Raw genomic sequence first — 12,232 nt, forward strand, 5'->3', positions numbered from 1 at the left:
GGGAGAAGAGAATGGTGTGAGACGGGATGCCTGAGGAGAGTCGGGAGAAGAGAATGGTGTGAGACTGGATGCCTGAGGAGAGTCGGAGAAGAGAATGGTGAGAGACTGGATGCCTGAGGAGAGTCGGGAGAAGAGAATGGTGTGAGACTGGATGCCTGAGGAGAAGATAATGGTGTGAGACTGCATGCCTGAGGAGAAGAGAATGGTGTGAGACTGGATGCCTGAGGAGAGTCAGGAGAAGAGAATGGTGTGAGACTGGATGCCTGAGGAGAAGAGAATGGTGTGAGACTGGATGCCTGAGGAGAGTTGGGAGAAGAGAATGGTGTGAGACTGGATGCCTGAGGAGAAGAGAATGGTGTGAGACTGCATGCCTGAGGAGAGTCGGGAGAAGAGAATGGTGTGAGACTGGATACCTGAGGAGAGTCGGGAGAAGAGAATGGTGTGAGACTGGATGCCTGAGGAGAGTCGGGAGAAGAGAATGGTGTGAGACTGGATGCCTGAGGAGAGTCGGAGAAGAGAATGGTGTGAGACTGGATGACTGAGGAGAAGAGAATGGTGTGAGACTGGATGCCTGAGGAGAGTCGGAGAAGAGAATGGTGTGAGACTGGATGTCTGAGGAGAGTCGGAGAAGAGAATGGTGTGAGACTGGATGCCTGAGGCGAAGAGAATGGTGTGAGACTGGATGCCTGAGGAGAGTCGGAGAAGAGAATGGTGTGAGACTGGATGCCTGAGGAGAAGAGAATGGTGTGAGACTGGATGCCTGAGGAGAGTCGGGAGAAGAGTATGGTGTGAGACTGGATGCCTGAGGAGAGTCGGGAGAAGAGAATGGTGTGAGACTGGATGCCTGAGGAGAGTCGGGAGAAGAGAATGGTGTGAGACTGATGCCTGAGGAGAAGAGAATGGTGTGAGATTGGATACCTGAGGAGAGTCGGGAGAAGAGAATGGTGTGAGACTGGATGCCTGAGGAGAGTCGGGAGAAGAGAATGGTGTGAGACTGGATGCCTGAGGAGAGTCGGGAGAAGAGAATGGTGTGAGACTTGATGCCTGAGGAGAGTCGGGAGAAGAGAATGGTGTGAGACTGGATGCCTGAGAAGAAGAGAATGGTGTGAGACTGGAAGCCTGAGGAGAGTCGGGAGAAGAGAATGGTGTGAGACTGATGCCTGAGGAGAAGAGAATGGTGTGAGACTGGATGCCTGTAGAGAGTTGGGAGAATGGTGTTCGAGGAGGACAGGATGGACAGAGCAGATGCTGAGGCCTCCAGGCAGGAGTGTGAGACTGCCAGGGCCAGAGTGAGAGGCAGCAGGGAGCCAGGGGAGGCAGGGCAGCGTGCAGGCACACCTCGACACCGTGGAAGCACCATGTCTACTCTGAGTGGGGTCAGAGACACCAAAGGGTTCTAGGCAAAGGAGGGGCGCCATCTGCGTTCCACTCGGAACATTGCTTGGTGCTCTGTGATAGGCACAAAAACATATCGCTTGGTGGTGGGTGCCGTTCGGAACTATATCCTATGATTTTGTGATGTTGTAAATGGCTGTTAGCTCACTAAGAAAAACACAGCTTGGAGGTGGCTCTGTGCAGTCGAGGGTAGGCACAGGGCAGTCTTAAAATACTGCTCACGCCTGACCTTTCCTAAGTCCAGTGAACAGCATGACATCAGAGAGCACCTGGCTCCAGCACCTACATCTGGATTTGGTCCCACCGGAAACCACACACCTTTGATCAGGACCTCTACCTGTAGTCCCCATCTATGAGAAATTGCAAGATCCCACCACAAACGGCTACTGCTGGATCAAGACCACAGAGATTTGACTTCTCAGTTTCCTGTGAGGACAACTCCTCATGGCTTGAGAGGAGGGGCCCACTAGTCCTCAGACTTGTGAGGAGGTGAAAGGAAGCCTAGTTTGGGTTCAGTCTCAGAGAACCGGCACTTAACACTGAGGATATTCTGAACCCTGAATACTGAGCTGACATGGGCAAATCCTCCCATACACAGGAAGTGTGTGTGTCGGTAAATCAGAGAAGTTGTCATGACCTGTGACCCATAGCAGCCCACTAGAAGAGGTCTGAATAAAGAGAACCTTGCCCTCAAAAAAATAAATAAATACTGCTCATGCTGCTGAGACAGGTAGGTTCTGGGATCCTGGGCGACACCCTGTATTTTGCTGCTGCTCCCAAGGAAGAGGGTTGGAGTCAGCCAGAAATGTGAACACCAGACCCCTCTTCACTTTGGCCTAGCCCCACTGCCCGCCCTTCCTTCCCTTCCACACTGTGATGAGTGCAGCAGCTGGTGCAGCGCCCCTGGCCCCTGGTAGAGGCAAAGGGGTCAAGCTGAGCCCAGCCTCCCCCCCCCCACTTCGCTTCCTACTGCGCTTCTTCCTGTGGCCATTTCCCCAAAGGAAGCTCCCCTCCCGGTCACTGCTCAGTGCTGATGCCACCGTCACAGCCAGTGGGGCCACTTCCCAAAAGTGCTCTATGAAAACATGGGGGCTTTTCAGTGAACCTCCACAACTGCTTCCTTTCCCAAAGAGCTGAGGACATATTTTAATGAGAAGCAAGATATCTTCTTTCTCCAGCTGAGAGGTTTCTAGCACCCAGCCATGCAAATTGAACTCTGCACCTGCTTCTTCCTGGGCCTTCTGCAATCCAGCTTAAGTGCCACCAGAAGATACTACTTGGGCGCAGTGCCCCTGACCTGGGACTACACACACAGCGAGCTGCTGGCTGAGCTGCAAGCAGACACCAGGTAAAGGCGCCTCCCTGTCCGTTGGCTGGGAAGTGCGGGAAGTGCGGAGCTGTGGGCCTGTGGGCTTGGGATGGCAGGGGGTTCCCTGTATGCATCAATGCTCTTAGGCCAGCCCAAGCTGGCCTCGTCTTTGATAGCCTTCCGTGGTGTCCAGTGCTTTCCCGTGGCACACTTTGTGTCTCTGGAAGCTAGGGGATGGAGCAGAGGGAGCCCAGGAAGCAAGGAACAGAAAGAGCCAGAGGCCTCCCCACCTGCCCCCGCATAGTGAGGGGTCCGCTAGTTTTCAGTGTAGCTTGCTGTGTCCGGCAGATCTCTGCTCTGCTCTGTTAGCTCACCATTATCCCTTTCTGCAGATGCTTTTCCTCTTTGGTGAGTGTTCTGCCGTATCTGGGAAGAGTCATGTTAAAAGATCTTTTCAACTCTCATGCCAGAGGCTCCAAAGTCCCAGGTTCAATCGCCCACACCACCATATACCAGAGCTGAGCAGTGCTCTAAAAAAAAAAAAATCTTTTCATTATGATTTAGAGCTGTTGACACTTGGGTTTTTTTTTTTTTTTTTTTTAGTTCTTCTTGTGTCAGTTTTGGTTAGATGTGTTTTCCTAGAAAGCAAGCCAGTCCCTCTAGATTTGACTATTTCTCTTAAGGTACAGAATGATCTCATGATACCATTAACCTGCTCACTATCTGTACTTTCACCTCCTGTGCTGTTTTCCTTTCAACGTCATCACTGAGGCTTCACCAGTCCAGGATAGCTTTTTCGGACAGAGAGACAGAGAGATACCACAGGACCAAAGCTTCTTTCGATGTGGTGGGGGCTGAGCTTGAACCTGGGTGGCGCACATGGTGAAGCGATACGCTGTCCGTGTCAGTTATTTTGATGACCCTGCCATTTCTTATATGGTGTGTGCTCTCTTTAAAATAATATTTCCAGGTAGCAAATATATACAAATAGAGACAGATGTAAAAATGATAGTTAACCCATATCTGCAACCTTAGGAGAACTGCTGTAGAACTGGTGGTGGGAACGGTGTGGAGTTGTACTTCTGTTGTCTTGTAATTTTGTAAATACAGGAATGGGCTCCACTGGTTCTTGACACTGAAATCTCCACTCAGGCTAACTCAAACAAGGCTACTCAAATAAGGAAAAATATATTCTAAGGCTTAAGTTTATTCTTAAAAAGGCCGGTGTGGCTAACACCCTTCAGTCTGAAGGAGACAGAAGAAGTGTGCGTCCTAACAAAGAACAGTCTCTCTTATAGGTTTGTAACAAAGAAATTCCGAAGAAAGCTTACATCAGCAGGAAGTGTAAGGGGGTACTTCTGGAAAGGAGTTTAGGGTCACAGCAAAGATACTGATGACACAGGGTAAACATCAAATGGCAGGTATGTCAGTTATCTCGGGACAAGTACAGTCCTTTTACTATTTTACTAACTAATCCCACATGGTATTGAGGTAGGCAATAATCTGAAGGTTAACAGGTCACAGAGTTTCTCATCAGTCCTTGGGCGGTCACTGTGGCACAGGGGAGGCTTTGGCCACTCATAACACCCACTGACCTCTGGGAAGCCATGGAGTTGTCAAGCCTTACAGAGTGACTGACTGAATCCTAGTTTGTGCGGGTCTAAACACGCATAAATCCAGAATATCAAGATACAGTATATATTGGATTAGATGTGCCCCAACATGCAAATCAATATTAAATCACTAATTAAAAAGAAGAAGAATATTTCCTAAACAGGAAAAGAGCCAGAGGGTGGTGCGTTGGTAGAGTGCAGAGCCTGCAAGCAGGAGGTCCTGCGTGTAATCCCTGATGTCACAGGTGCCTGAGGGATGCTTTGGTTCATCTTCTCTCCATCACTCTTCCCATCACTCTGCCATCTCTCTCTCTCTTTCTCCCTGTCTCTCTCTCTCTCTCTCTCTCACACACACACACACACACACACACACACGAATGCATACCCAAATAAATGAATCTTAAAGAGAAGATTTTTTTTGCAGAAAATCTCAGATCTCCCTTGATTCTATCAGCTCCTGCATTTTTTTTGAATCCACTGCTGCTGGAGGCTGTTTTTCCCCTTTAGTTGCCTTTGTTGTTTATCATTGTCATTATTATTATTATTGATGTCATCATTGTTGGCTAAGACAGAGAGAAATGGAGAGAGGAGGGGAAGACAGAGAGGGGGAGAGAAAGATAGACACCTGCAGACCTGCTTCGCCACTTGTGAATTGACCCCCCCCCCCGCAGGTGGGGAGCCAGGGGCTCGAACCAGGATCCTTTGGCCGGTCCTTATGCTTCGCACCAGGTGCGCTCAACCTGCTGTGCTAACGTTCGGCCCCCCAGCTTCTGCTTTTTACCTTTTTTTAAAAAAAATATTTATTCCCTTTTGTTGCCCTTGTTGTTTTTATTGTTGTAGTTATTATTGTTGTTGTCATTGTTGAATAGAACAGAGAGAAATGGGGAGAGGAGAGGCAAACAGAGAGGGGGAGAGAAAGACAGACACCTGCAGACCTGCTTCACCGCCTGTGAAGTGGCTCCCCTGCTGGTGGGGAGCCAGGAGATGGATCCTTAAGCCAGGGATCCTTAAGCCGGTCCTTGCGTTTTGTGCCATGTGCACTTAACCCGCTGTGCTACCCCCTGACTCCCTGCTTTTTATTTTTAGTATTCATTCTTTCTTCCTAATTTCTGTAGGCTCATCTTGTTGACCTAATTTACTAATTAAACTGCATGCTGAAACCTTTTCTTTGTTTTCTTACGTGTGTGCTATGAAACGAGTCCATGGCCCAGGAGGTGTTACAGTGGATAAAGTAATGGACTCTTGAGCACCAGACCCTGAGTTTGAACCCTGGCAATTAATAAAAGTAAATAGATTTTTACAAAAAAAAACAAAACAGGCTCAAGTCTAGCACATAGAAAATGGCAATGTAAATATTACATTGGGTCCAGTCATACTAACTGTATGATCCCCCTTCATTTTTCATCTTTTTGCTTCCCAACTTCCTACTGCATTATCCTCTTTCTTACCTACCCCTACCCAGAGCCTCAGTACTATAATATATATTCATGTGAGCGTGCACAGGCACACGCTCACGAGAGCACACACACACACAGCTGCTGGTGAAGGGTTTCCTAGTTATTATTTCTTCCACAAGAAACAGATTGTTGTGCTTGCTTTTTCCACGCATTAACATCTAGTAGAATTCCATCCAAGTCCGTCAACATAATTGCAATTCTCCCAATTCAGTGACTATGCATCCTGTCATCGGGCCACTACGTGCTGGTGCTTTGACTTTATAAAATAAGTATTTTGTTGATTTATATGTCAGAGAGAACTTCACAGGAGACACAGAGGGAGAGAAAGGCACCAGAGCACTCTCTGGCACATGTGGTAGTGAGGGATTCAATCGGGAACTTCAGTCATGCAAGTTCGATGATCTACCAGTTGTGACATTTCTTTTTTCATGTATTTTGTTTGTTTGTTAGATAGAGACAGAGAAACTGAGAGGGGAAGAAGAGATAGGAAGAGAGACAGAGAGACACGTACAGTACTGCTTCACTTATGAAGCTTTCCCCCTGCAGGTGAGGACTAGGGGCTTGAACCCGGGTCCTTGTGCACTGTCATCTGTGTGCCTAACTAGGTGTGCCACCCCAGTTGTGACATTTCTCCAGTCACTGGGGCTTGAATCTCTGTGGGACAGTTTCTCAAGCTAAATGTTGCTGGAATGAAGGGAATAGTTGTCTTTTTAAGGCCAGAACACTTCAGATGTTTTTACCATCAGTGGATGAGGCTGCTTCTGTCCGCATTCATGTCAGCAATCTACTTCACCTTGCTTTCTATTTATTTTGCTGGTAGTAAAGCCAGCTGACTTCTTGACCCGGAATGAGGCTGAGAAACTTTTCTAGTGCTTGTTGGCTAATTACTGCACTCAGATGTTTTGTTAAGATTCAGTATCACATACTTTTGCATTTTTATTTGAGATCTCATTTTAAAATGAGAATCCTTGCGGTCTGGGCAGTGGTGCGCCTAGTTGAGTACACGTGCTACAATGCACCAAGACCTGGGTTCAAGCTCCCAGTACCCACCTGCAGAGGAGAAGCTTCATGAGCGGTGAAGCAGGGCTTCAGAGGGCTCTCTTTGTCCCTCCGTCTCTCCTTCCCCTCTCAGTTTCTCCATTATATCCGAAACCAATAAATAAAATGAAATTAAAAAAAAAATTATTATAATTCCTTTATTGCTAGAAATACAAACCATTTGTTATTCTACACTAATTGATTAATATATTATAATTTTCCCCAAACCTATTGTTTTTCTATTGACTTTGTTTAAGACTTAGACCACAGCAATTTTTAGTTTTTTTTTTAATTGTAAGAACTAACTGTTCTTACATGTTTTTTTGTTTGTTTGTTTTTGTTTTGCCTCCAGGGTTATTGCTGGGGCTTGGTGCCAGCACCACGAATCCACTGCTCCTGGAGACCATTTTTTCCCTTTTGTTACCCTTGTTTTTTTATCATTGTTGTGGTTATTATTATTGTTGTTATTGTTGCTGCTGTCATTGGATAGGACAGGGAGAAGTGGAGAGAAGAGGGGAAGACAGAGAGGGGGAGAGAAAGACACCTGAAGACCTGCTTCACTGCCTGTGAAGGGACTCCCCTGCAGGTGGGGAGCCGGAGGCTCCAACCTGGATCCTTACGCCCGTGCTTGGGCTTCGCGCCACATGCGCTTAACCCACTGCACTACCACCCGACTCCCCCAATTTTTTGTAAGAATTTTATTGTTTTGCTTTTTATTTATTTATTTTTGTTTTTTTATTAGATAGGACAGAGGGGAATTGAGAGGGAAGGGGAAGATAGATGTGGAGAGAAACAGACACCTGCAGACCTGTTTCACCACTCGTGAAGCAACCCCCCTGCAGGTGGGAGGCTGGGGCTTAAACCCAGTTCCTTGTGCATTGTAATATGTGCACGTAACTGGGTGCACCACCACCCAGCCCCCCTGCTTTGCTTTTTATATGCATGATTTTAATTAATCTGATAATGATTTTAATGTTTCATTTATATATTAATTAAAAAGAGATACAGAGAGTTAGGGGGAGAAATAGAGTGGGAAGAAAAGGAGAGAGGGCAGAAAGAGAGAGACTAGACCACAGCTCAGACCTGGCTACGATGACGCTGGGGATAGAATCTAGGACCTCTGAGACTCAGTCATGAAGGTCTCTGTTGCAGAACCATTATACTATCTCCCCAGACCCTGATAAGAATTTGTATATGTGAATGAGATTGGGATCTGTTTAGTTTGATTTCCAACTAGGTCAGAAACCTGTGGTGATGGCATCATCTTACCAAATAATAGCCACTGACTTGAATAAACATATATAGCAGAAAATTGTCACATATAGCATTGTCTATTTCTGAATTTGTTCTGTTTTTATTGGTCTACTTTTATCTTGTCAGTAGCATATTGATTTAAGTATTGTGGGTCTGTAATATCTTCTGATAAATGCTAAGTGAAACCAACCCTCCCTGTTCTTAGCATTTCTTAAGCATTTTATTCTTTCATGTTGAAGTATTAAAAGTGTTCTACAGGGGTCGGGCGGTAGCGCAGCGGGTTAAGCGCACATGGCACGAAGAGCAAGGACTGGCTCAAGGATCCCAGTTCCAGCCCCCGGCTCCCCACCTGCAGGGGAGTCGCTTCACAGGTGGTAAAGCAGGTCTCACTTTCTCTGTCCTCCCCTCTTCTCTCTGTTTCTCTCTGTCCTATCCAACAATGATGACAGCAATAGTAATGATAGTAACCACAACAATGATAAAAAATAAACAAGGGCAACAAAAGGTAAATAAATAAATAAATATTTTTAGAAAGTGTTCTACAATATAGAGCGCCTATCCTTGATGTAATTCTAATTGTATTTTCACTAAGTTCATGCATTAAATTTGTGAAGACAATAAATGAAAATGAGTTTAACATTACATTCTTTCTATTTTCAAATTTGTATTTATCTATTTCTTTTTTTATTTATTTCTTTATTGGGGAATGAATGTTTTACATTCAACAGTAAATACAATAGTTTGTACATGCATAACATTCCCCAGTTTCCCATTTAACAATACAACCCCCACTAGGTCATTTATCATCCTTCATGGACCTGTATACTCCCTATTTATCTATTTCTTATTTCTTACCTATTTTTACCAGAGCCCTGCTCAGCTCTGGCATATGGTGAAGTGAGAGTTTGAACCTGGGACTTTGGAGCCTCAGGCAGGAAAGCCTCTTTGCATGACCGTTAATGCTGTCTCCCCTGCCCACATTCTTTCTTATTACATTTATCCCTATACATTCTATGACTGTGCTGCTGCTACTAGTAGAATATTTTCTCCTGGCTTTATTTCTTTTTTATTGTATTTTTTAATTGGGGGTTAATGGTTTACAGTCATGGGTAAAATTCCTAAATTTTCTGAAAAGCATTCTTTTTTCTTTTTTGCCTCCAAGGTTATCTCTGGGGCTCGGTGCCTGCACCAGGAATCCACAGCTCCTGGAGGCTAGCCCCCCTTGTTACCCATCATTTTGATTGTTATCATTGCTGTCATTGTTGTTGGAAAGGACAGAGAGAAATGGAAAGAGGAGGGGGAGACAGAGGGAGAGAGAAAGACAGACACCTGCAGGCCTGCTTCACCGCCTGTGAAGTGACCCCCCTGCAGGTGGGGAGCCAAGAGCTGGAACCAGGATCTTTAATCCAGCCCTTGCGCTTTGTGCCACGTGCGCTTAACCCGCTGTGCTACCGCTCGACCCCCCCCGAAAGACATTCTAACCCCCTTCCCAGGTCCTCCTCCACCATCATGCATCAGTACAGAACACCCAACCACCCCCAAAGTCCTTTGCTTTGGTGCAATACACCAGTCCCAGTCCATGTTCTACTTTCTATTTCTTCTTTCTGTTATTTCTCAACTTCTGTCCATGAGTGAGAGCATCTCATATTCATCCTTCTCTTTCTGGCTTATCTCACGTACCCTGATTCCTTCAAGCTCTATCCAAGATGAGGTGAAGAAAGTGACTTCATCCTTTTTAATAGCTAAGTAATATTTCATTGTATAGATATACCACAACTTTCTCAGCCACTCATCTGTTTTTGGACACCTAGGTTGCTTCCTAGTTTCAGCTATTGCAAATTGTGCCACTATGAACATAGGTCTACACAGATCTCTTTGATTTGTTAGGATATATCCCCAGGAGAGGAATTACAGGATCATTGGTTAGGTCCATTTCTAGCCTTCTAAGAGTTCTCTAGACTGCTCTCCACAGAGGCTGGACCAAGTGACATTCCCACCAGGAGTGAAGAAGGGTTTCTTTGCCCCCACAATCTCTCCAGTATTTGTCGTTGCTATCCTTTCTGATTTATGACATTCTCACAGGAGTGAAATGGTATCTTGTTGTTTTCTTTATTTGTATTTCTCTGGCAATGACTTGGGGCATTTTTTCATATGTCTGTTGGCCTTTTGGATCTCTTTTGTTAATTTTCTGTTCACATCCTCTTCCCAGTTTTGGGTGAGGTTGACTTTTTGTTGTTGTTGTTGTTGTTGTTGCTGAGTTTGGTGAGCTCTTTATATATTTTAATTATTAGTCTTTTGTCTGATACATAGCGTGTAAAGATCTCTTCTCTGTGAGGAGTCTCTTTGGCGGTGGTTTCTTTTGCTGTGTAGAAGCTTTCCAATTTGATGTAGTTCCATTAGTTTACTTTTGTTTTTTACTTCCTTCAATTGGACTTGAGTCATTGAAAATGCTTATAAAACTTAAATGGAAAAAGAGTTCTGCTAATATTTTACTCTAGGTATTCGACAGTTTCTGGTCTAACATCCACAACCTTGATCCATTTGAACTTTAGTTTCTGGTGAAATGTAGTGGCTCAGTTTCAGTCTTCTGCATGTTTCAACCCAATTTCCTCAGCACCATTTGTTGAAGAAACTCCTTTCTTCATTTAATATTGTGGTCCCTTGTCAAAAATTAGTTTTCCGGCTCTCTCACCCTCTCTACCTCAACCTCGTCTCTCAATTACTCTCTGTCCTATCAAATAAAATAGAAGGAGGGGGGGTAATGGCTTCCAGGAGTGGTGGCTTTATTGTGCAGGCACCCAGCCCCAGCAATGACCCTGGTGGCAAAAAAAAAAAAAAAAAAAATCCCATAGGTATGGGGGCATCTGTTTTTATTTCTTTTTTTTTTTTTAGTACTTATTTATTTATTCCTTTTTGTTGCTTTATTGTTGTTATTGTTATCGTGGTTGTTGGATAGGACAGAGAGAAATGGAGAGAGGAGGGGAAGACAGAGAGTGGGAAAGAAAGATAGACACCTGCAGACCTGATTCACCACCTGTGAAGCGACTCCCCTACAGGTGGGGAGCCGGGGGCTCAAACTGGGATCCTTCCACCTGTCTTTGTGCTTTGTGTCACCTGCTCTTAACCCGCTGTGCTACTGCCCATATCCCTCTTTCTTTATTTCTTGATGCTAAGTGTTACAACAGAAAGGAAAGCTCTCAGTTTGTGTACATTCATCTTAACCTAGCTACTGTTACAATTTTTTCTTATTATTTCTAGTAATGTAACACTGAAGTCTCTATGGGTATTTATTAAGTTGTATCCAAAAATAGTGCAAAGAGATAGATTTAGCTCTGTCCCAATGGTTATAGTCAAATATTTATTTTCCTTTTCTTACTAAATTTATTAGAAATTATAAGAAAAGATGAAAAGTGAGAGCAAGCATGCCTTTCTATCTACTGCATGACTCACTTTTAAAATAATTTTAATATTCTGCTATTTGGAATAACGTGTGGTATGTTTTTAAATATTTATTTTCCCTGTTGTTGCCCTTTTTTATTATTGTTGTTGTTATTGATATCGTTGTTGTTGGATAGGACAGAGAGAAATGGAGAGAGGAGGGGAAGACAGAGAGGGGGAGAGAAAGAGAGACACCTGCAGACCTGCTTCCCTGCCTGTGAAGCGACTCCCCTGCAGGTGGGGAGGTGGGAGCTCGAATTGGGATCCTTATGCTGGTTCTTGCACTTGGCACCACATGCGCTTAACCTGCTGTGCTACTACCTGACTCCCAACTCAGTATTTCTGACAGCTTGTTACTGACTCTTCAAGAACCTATTTATTTGTGTACTTTTTTTTTTTTTTGCCTCCAGGGTTATTGCTAGGGGTTGGTGCCTGCACCATGAATCCACTGCTCCTGGAGGTCATTTTTCCCATTTTTGTTGCTCATGTCCTTGTTGTTATTATTATTGCTGCTATTGCCATTGTCGTTGGCTAGGACAGAGAGAAATGGAGAGAGGAGGGAAAGACAGGGGAGAGAAAGACAGACACCTGCATACCTGCTTCACCGCTTGTGAAGCGACTCCCCTGCAGGTGGGGAGCCAGGGGCTCAAACCAGAATCCTTATGCCGGTCCATGTGCTTTGTGCCATGTATGCTTAACCCGCTGCGCCCCCTATTTGTGTACATTTT

The 12,232-nt window shown here is 45.0% G+C and overlaps 1 protein-coding gene across 4 annotated transcripts in view; it reads left to right on the top strand.

Moving 5' to 3' along the window:
* The first annotated feature begins 1,790 nt into the window (after positions 1-1,790).
* The window catches only part of F8 (coagulation factor VIII), a 132,048-nt gene continuing 121,606 nt past the window's right edge, over positions 1,791-12,232 (top strand). For all 4 annotated transcript variants that reach the window (XR_009547490.1, XM_007538215.3, XM_060182862.1 and 1 more), the window contains exon 1: positions 1,791-2,743. Coding sequence is in view for 3 of the 4 variants with exons in the window: in XM_007538215.3 (XP_007538277.1) it covers positions 2,598-2,743 (146 nt within the window). In the remaining variant the exon portion in view is untranslated. The remainder of the gene's footprint in view (positions 2,744-12,232) is intronic.

This window comes from Erinaceus europaeus, chromosome X, assembly GCF_950295315.1.
Source record: "Erinaceus europaeus chromosome X, mEriEur2.1, whole genome shotgun sequence".
Classification (NCBI taxonomy): domain Eukaryota; kingdom Metazoa; phylum Chordata; class Mammalia; order Eulipotyphla; family Erinaceidae; genus Erinaceus; species Erinaceus europaeus.